At 52.2% G+C, this 7632-nt stretch overlaps 1 protein-coding gene across 1 annotated transcript; it reads left to right on the forward strand.

Annotated features, from left to right (window-relative positions):
- Positions 1 to 2866: 2866 nt before the first annotated feature.
- SH3BGRL3 (SH3 domain binding glutamate rich protein like 3) lies at positions 2867 to 6805 on the forward strand. The gene is made up of 3 exons (XM_037881949.2): positions 2867 to 3052; positions 4934 to 5101; positions 5857 to 6805. The coding sequence occupies exons 1-3, from the start codon at positions 3005 to 3007 to the stop codon at positions 5920 to 5922; spliced, it is 282 nt and encodes a 93-aa protein (XP_037737877.1). The 5' UTR covers positions 2867 to 3004; the 3' UTR covers positions 5923 to 6805.
- Positions 6806 to 7632: the final 827 nt, after the last annotated feature.

Here is a 7632-nt window from a genome sequence, read left to right on the forward strand (position 1 = left end):
CCAACCCTGAGATTCGATGATTCTGTGCTCAGTCACATGGATTTTCCACACCCTTGAGAACAGTTATGGCGCCCTAAGTTTGTAGCATAGACCAAGCCTACGTTAAACTAGCTGGTGTCTTTAGTGCTGCTGGGATACTCATACAACAGCAGCGTGGCTTTGGGCACTTCAGCGGAATCTGGAGAATTCTACCTGTGGCTACAATATCTCCCGCTCCGGTCTTCTTTTAATTCCAAACTTTCATCACCGAAGGCCAGCTCTCACTTTGACCAAGCTTATGGAAGCCTATCAAATGGTTCCCAGGGTTGTATGGTATCCCAACAGCCTTGTACCTAGAATGACAACACGGTTGCTTTAATAAACTCTTCTGTTTACGCAAATAATTTTGATGACTTCTATTGAACTAATCAATATTTGAAACATTTTAAATATTAATGCTATACTCAAGTTACATGGAAAAGTACTATAGAGAGGGCAGCTTTTCTGGGGTAGGGGCGTTTCATTGTTGTCTGAAAGTCCGTGAATGGTATTTGAAAAGACGCAGATCGCTACTTTGAGATGCATCCACCAAAATGCATCTTGTTTTCTTCCAAATTACTTGTTGTGCACAGAAATCTCTGACGGAAATAGCCGAGGGTCAAATTTTTGAATCTTTCAGTGCTCGGACTTAGCTACACGTGTGCTGAGGAAGAGTCCCCGTGAATGAAACAACGGGCATTCAGTTGATGTGATCCTTTGCCCTTGTTCGCTTTGACTCTGAACTTGTAAGAGAAGTTGCCATTATAACAAAAATATTAATTGAGCGATTGTTGCTCACGGGTGACCCCTAGATTTAAGCAGCCGTAAGGATTTGTATTGCTTTTGCACAGAAAGGAAGTTTCTTCATGAATTTCTGCATAGACATGCTGCATATTTTGGTGCGCTCTCTCTCCCCACAAGGAGGTTTTTATGGTCTGTAATCTTGATGGAAGCAACTTCTGCACCAAATTCCCATGGGGAGGGGGAAACCTTGATAAAGGTGTATGTGTAGAAGAGCCAGTAAAAGGGTTTCACAGATTCAGAGGGAACCACTGGATCACGTAGCCTGACTTCCTCTATACCACTATAGAATTTCATCCAGTTACCTGGGTGCTGAGCCCAGTAATAACTTGTTTGACTAAAACACATCTAGAATGGCATCCACTCTTGATTTGAAGACAGTACAAGGAGCAGCATCCGCCACTTCCCTTGGGAGTTTGTGCCAATGGTTAATCAACTTCACTGTTAAAACATTAGACACTTTTTACAAAATTTGAATTCCAGCCATTGGTTCTTGGTCTGCCTTTCTCAACTAGCTTAAAGAGCCCTTTAATGCCCACTAGTTTCTCCCCTTGAAGGTATCTGCACACCATAGTCAAGTCCCATCTCGGCGTTCTTTTTGATAAGCTAAACAGCTTGAGCTCTTCACGGGGAAGGCATTTTTGTCAGCCTTTGACTCATTTTTGGAGCTCTTCTCTGTGCCCTCTCCAATGTTTCAACATCCTTTTTAAAACCTAGACACCAGAACTAGATGCAGAATCCACCTCACCACGGCCTTAAACAGAGGCAAAATCACCTCCCTGCTCATATTCATTTTTCTTGTTTATACCCCCTAGGATTACGTTAGCTCTTGTTGCCGCAGGATCGCCCTGGGAGCTCGTGTTCAGAGGCTTGTCCGCTTCATTAATGACTTGGCTAATGGAGTGGAGAGCACATACATAAAATTTGCAGATGAGGCCAAACTGGGAGGTGTTGCAAGTACTTTTGGAGGACATGCAAAATGACCTTGACAGATTGGAGAATTGGTCTGGATTTCACAAGATAACATTCAGTAAAGACAAGCGCAAAGTATGTTACTTACAAAAGAAAAACCAAAAGCACAGCTAGAAAACGGGGAGTTTTCTAGCTAGCTAGTGCTAGTGCAGAAAAGGATCTGGGATTACAGTGGATCACAAATTATGATGAGCCAACAAGGTGATACAGTTACAAAAAAGGCAAATAGTGTTCTGGGGTGTATTAACAGGAGTGTTCTATGTCAGCTATAGGATGTAATTATCACTCGCCACGGGGCATGGGTGAGGCCTCGTCTAGTGTACTGTGTCCAGTTCAGGGTGCTGCACTTTAAGAAAGCTGGGGACAAATGGGAGAGAGTCCAGCGGAGAGTAACAAACATGATAAAAGGTTCAGTAAACCTGATCTACGAGGACAGGTTAAAAACTGGGCAGGGACCTGCTACATCTTCAGATACATTAAGGGCTGTTAGAAAGAGGATGGTGAGCACAAGGATGAGAAGTAACCAGCTCCACCTACAGCAAGGGAGCTCGCGGTTAAATATTAGAAAATACTTTTGAAAGGCGAGTTAAGTACTGGACTAGGTTACCAGGAGGTTGTGGAATCTGCCAGTGGAGGTTTTTAAGAACAGGTTAGACCAAGACCTGTCGGGGATGGTCTAGGTAGGCTTGCTCCCGTCTCAGCAGGGGGGAGATGGATTAGATGACCCCTCAAGTCCTTGCCAGACCCTCCTTTCTGTGAGTCTTCAGAAAGGGGTGGTCACAGGGACGCGGCACCCGGGGGGAACTAGGGCTTATTTTGCCATGTCCACACTCAGAACCCCACTCACAAGGAGCGAGTCCTTTAGACGTGGACCCCAGTCGGTCCCATTCAGTGGATGACACCCCTGGGTGTAAACATTTTCACCCGACACGGATCCCCGCCTAAAGGATTTTGGCTCGGGACGCTGCAGTTGGGGGCCTCGCACACGGAACCCACACCAGCCTCTGCCCACCCCGGCCAGGCCCCGCAGGGCCCCTCCGCTGGATCCTGTACCGGAGCGGGGGCCGGCCGCCTGCCCGCGGGAGTGGCTCGCCCGGGGGCGGGGAAAAGCCGCCGCCCGCCCCATCGGCGTCCCGCAGTCACACGCTGGGCGGAGGCAGCTTCCAGCGGCGGAGCGGAGACGCGGGGAGGGAGCGGCCGCGCGTCCGGCACCATGTCCGGCCTTCGAGTCTACAGCACCTCGGTGACCGGCTCCAGGGAGGTGAGCGGGGCCCGGGGCCGGCGGCGCCGCCTCCCCACGGGCTGCCCGGCCCCTGGGCTCGACGGGCTCGCGGGGCGGGGCAGCGGGACCTTCCCCTTCCCCTTCCCCTTCAGCGGCCACGGTCCTGCTTTTGTTCCGGGGGACGGGACCGCTCTCCTCCCGCCCCCCCATCATAGACCCCAACTCCGCACCCCTCCATTGTAAACCCAACCCCCCATCCCGCTGTGATATCTGCACCCCCCATCATAGACCCCAACTCCGCACCCCCCCATTGTACACCCTAGCGCCCCCCTGCTGTGATATCTGCACCCCCATCATAGACCCCAACTCCGCACCCCCCATTGTACACCCTAGCACCCCCCTGCTGTGATATCTGCACCCCCATCATAGACCCCAACTCTGCACCCCCCCATTGTAAACCCTAGCGCCCCCCCGCTGTGATATCTGCACCCCCATCATAGACCCCAACTCTGCACCCCCCCATTGTAAACCCTAGCGCCCCCCCGCTGTGATATCTGCACCCCCATCATAGACCCCAACTCTGCACCCCCCCATTGTACACCCTAGCGCCCCCCCGCTGTGATATCTGCACCCCCCATCATACAGCCCAACTCCGCACCCCCCCATTGTAAACCCTAGCACCCCCCCTGCTATGATACCTGCACCCCCCATCATAGACTCCCAACTCTGTACCCCCCCCCATTGTAAACTTAACCCCCACACACCCCACTGGGATATCTGCATCCCCCATCATACACCCCAGCTCTACACCCCCCCATTGCAACCCCCCCATCCTGCTGTGATGTCTGCATCCCCCGTCATACATCCTAACTCCACACCCCCCCATTGTAAACCGAAACCCCCTCCCCACATCCCACTGTAATTGCCACACCCACCCATCGTACAGCCTAACCCCCCCCCATAATACACCCCAACTCTGCACGCCCCCCATTGTACACCCTAACCCGCCCCATCCCACTGTAATGGCTGCACCCCCCCATTGTACATCCTAACTGCACACCCCTCCCATTGTACACCCTAACCCCCCCCATCCCCTGTGATATCTGCATCCCCCATAATACAATCCCAACTCTGCACCCTCCCATTGTACACCCTAATCCCCTTCCCACATTCTGCTGTGATTGCCACACCCCCCATCCTAACTCCCTGTGGGGCCGGGTCCATCTCCCAGATCCTGCCACGATCCCTGCACCTGTCCCAGATCCTGCTGTGATCGCTGTACTTCTCTATTATACACCCTAATCCCCCCTTTCCTCCCACATCCTGCTATGATCACTGCACCCTCCTTATACACCCAAACTTCCCATGGGGCCACGTCCATCTCCTGGATCCTGCTGTAAACGCTGCACCCCACCTCACCCCATTATACACCCTATGGGGCTGGGTCCCTCCCCCATATTCTGCTGTGGTTCCCCATGGGGCTGGGTCCTTTTACCTGATCCAGCTGTGATCTCTGCAACCCCATTATATGCACTAATTCCCCCTGGGGCTGGGTCCTTCTCCCAGACACAGCTGTGCTTCTCTCCTCCCAAACCCATGCACTAATTCGCCCTGGGCCAGGTGTCTCTGCAGCTGGGATTCATTCATTTCCCTCCCTGCCACTCCCAATAGGGCTCTGTCTTCACCATCCCTGTCCAGCGGTGACTGACTTCTCCCCTACACGCCCTATTTCCTGTGGGACTTGGTCCATATCCGGCTGTGACTCGTGATTCCGGTCCCGAGTCACTGTTCTGCATACACCTGGTTTGTGTATGTGCTTCTGGAAACTTAAAACTCTTCAAACCTTTAGCCTGACAGTGGCCGAATCCCAAATTCAGCCACAGGGGAAAGTGTAACCTGCCTTCTCAATCTGTGTTTCAGATCAAGTCCCAGCAGAGTGAAGTGACCAGGATCCTGGATGGGAAAAATATCAAGTATGAACTGGTGGATATATCCCAGGATAATGCCCTGCGGGAGGAAATGAGGACCAGGTCAGGCAATCCTAAAGCCATTCCACCCCAGATATTCAACGGAGACCATTACTGTGGGGTAAGGCTCAGAATCCAGGTGGCTGGGCTCTCGGGACCTCGGAACCCAGGGGTTTGGTATTGACCTTGATCTCCCAGCCCGGGTGTGCAAATGACGAAGGGCATTTGAAAGGCTTTCTCTGGGGAGAGGTGTCTGGACATGGCGCTACAGGCCCTTGTCCTTTAAGCTTAAAGGGCACGTGGAGCAGGAGAGAAGGCTAACACGCAAACGCCATTGTGCGGCTGTCCTAAGGGGACCTGGCGTTAGGTGGGAGAATCTCCTTCCTTAGAAGTTTTTAAGGTCAGGCTTGACAAAGCCCTGGTTGGGATGATTTAGTTGGGGATCGGTCCTGCTTTGAGCAGGGGATTGGACTAGATGACCTCCTGAGGTCCCTTCCAAACCTGATATTCTACGATTCTATGATTCCTGAACCTTACCACTGCATTGTGGAAGCCTTCTGCGTACTGCCCTGTCGTCGCACCTTTGGCTGCAGTCGTCCGTTCTGAAAACTGCCAATGCATTTGCGATTGCGCAACAAATTCTATAGGAGTTTGTGAGGTGAAGCTGGTTCTGCTGGGTACTGAGTGGAAGCCACTATATTTGCTTGCCCTGAACCTGACGAGAAAGGCCACTGAGCTGTGACTTTCTCCCTCCCAGCACTTGTTCTGTTTGTGCACCTGGCTGCTGTGGAGCAGGGGTCCCCGCCTGAGCTGTGTGCCCCTGGTTTTGTTTCCGTCCCTGTTCTGAGCTAGTTTTGTTGCATTTTCTACCTGCAGGACTATGAGTTGTTTGTGGAGGCCGTGGAACAGAACACCCTGCAGGAGTTCCTGAAGTTAGCCTGAGCATTCCTTTCCCACCCTGGACTTTAACTCTGCATTCCCTACCAACTGCCTCTCTGATCACCTTAACTCCTAGGCCCTCAGTGCCATCCTGGCATCATGATCTATCTCCTGCCGCAGGGAACCCCATGACCAAAACCTCTCCCCTTTGCAGCTGCCTGCTTCCTCCCTCACCCCGATATTGTCTGACAGGGGTCCAAGGCAGCTCTGATATCACTGCACATTCCTTCCAACCCAGCCGGGCCGTGCGCCCAGTGCAGCTGCCAGTGCCTCTATAGAAAGGAAGTCACCTGAAGTAAGGCCATTGGAAAGCCTAGCTATTCCTGTGCCCCTCTCCTCTGAATGAGTCTTGTGCTTTAGAAGGGAAGGATGTGGCGTTGTGTGCTTCCTCTTTCTCCCTATCACCAGCTGCGGGGCTGTGTAAACACAGCAGCTTGTGCTTTCTTCCTCATTCTGAGCGTAGAAATGCTGGCGGCTGAGGGCGGTTTGCTGTTTAAACTCAGTGCAGAAGCATTGCACAAGGATAGGGTTTGAATTCCCTCATCAGCCAGAGGGAGGGAGGATGAAACAAATAAAACGACTTCAGTAGAGTGCAGAGCTCTCTTGAAGAGGCTCTGAGGGGGTGGGTGGTGAGGGCAGATCTGCTATTAGGGGACCCATACAGTTCCATTAGCACATTCCTGTACTGATGTGATGTGAAAGCTCCCTTTAGGAGCCCCTAGGGCTCAGGGGCTGTTCCAGAATGTCTGACGCTCCAGCCTTCCTGTCTTTCCTTTTTGAGCTGCCTTTCTGCAACCTGGACCAAGTGCATTTTGTTTTCCTGCCAAAAAGCATCTTTCTAACCACTGTTGTCTTCTGAGATGCTATTAAATGTTACTAAGCCTTTCTTGCTGGCTTTGGTGTGATTTTTTTAAATTGGTTTCTGTATTTTGATGCTAGATTGAGCATCATCCTACTTACCAATTCTGAGTGACTTCCCAGCTCAGAGGAGCTTAGTCAGTTATGCTCATTGCTATGGCCTGGCACAAAGATCTTGACTCTAGAACGCCAGCTTAAAGAACTTACATGAATGCCTTTACAATTCTGGAGTCTATTCCAGAATTGTTCCCAGTCCCCCTCTAAACACTAGTGAAATGTACATGGCATGGAGGGTGGCAAGCTGCTAGTGAAGAGAACACTTGTCTAAGTAGACGAGCAAAGACCTTAAAAGGGGATCCTTCCTATCTATGCAGCGGGGAGAAGACCTGTTTCCATCCACTCACCGAACTTCCTGTAGGTCAGGACCATGCAAGAAATCAGCGGGTGAGCTGGGGTGAGTGCATCTGAGAGGAGGGGTTTTGATGCAGGATTCTCTGGCGCCATCCTTTTACCTTTCTAATGCATTGTTGTCTGACCAAGGCTTAGCACAGAGGTGGGCAAACTATGGCCCACGGGCCACATCCGGCCTGTGGGACCGTCCTGCCCGGCCCCTGGCCCCTCCCCTGCTGTTCCCCCTCCCCCACAGCCTCAGCTCACTGCGCCACCGGCGCAATGCTCTGGCAGTGAGCTCTTGCCAGGCAGTGCAGCTGCAGAGCCGCGGTCTGACCTGAGGCTCTGTGCTGCACGGTGGCATGACTGGCTCCAGCCAGGCGGCACGGCTGCCTGTCCTGCTGCTCTGGCTGGCACAGCTGTAGCGCCACCAGCCACTGGTGCTCCAGACAGTGCAGTAATGGG

The sequence above is a fragment of the Chelonia mydas genome, chromosome 19, assembly GCF_015237465.2.
Source record: "Chelonia mydas isolate rCheMyd1 chromosome 19, rCheMyd1.pri.v2, whole genome shotgun sequence".
Classification (NCBI taxonomy): domain Eukaryota; kingdom Metazoa; phylum Chordata; order Testudines; family Cheloniidae; genus Chelonia; species Chelonia mydas.

Bases quoted from the DNA above. Each gene is read 5' to 3' on its own strand.
- SH3BGRL3 (XM_037881949.2), top strand. From the start codon at position 3,005: ATGTCCGGCCTTCGAGTCTACAGCACCTCGGTGACCGGCTCCAGGGAG. The intron at 3,053-4,933 runs GTGAGCGGGGCC...TCTGTGTTTCAG, and splicing joins CGGTGACCGGCTCCAGGGAG to ATCAAGTCCCAGCAGAGTGA. The intron at 5,102-5,856 runs GTAAGGCTCAGA...TTCTACCTGCAG, and splicing joins ACGGAGACCATTACTGTGGG to GACTATGAGTTGTTTGTGGA.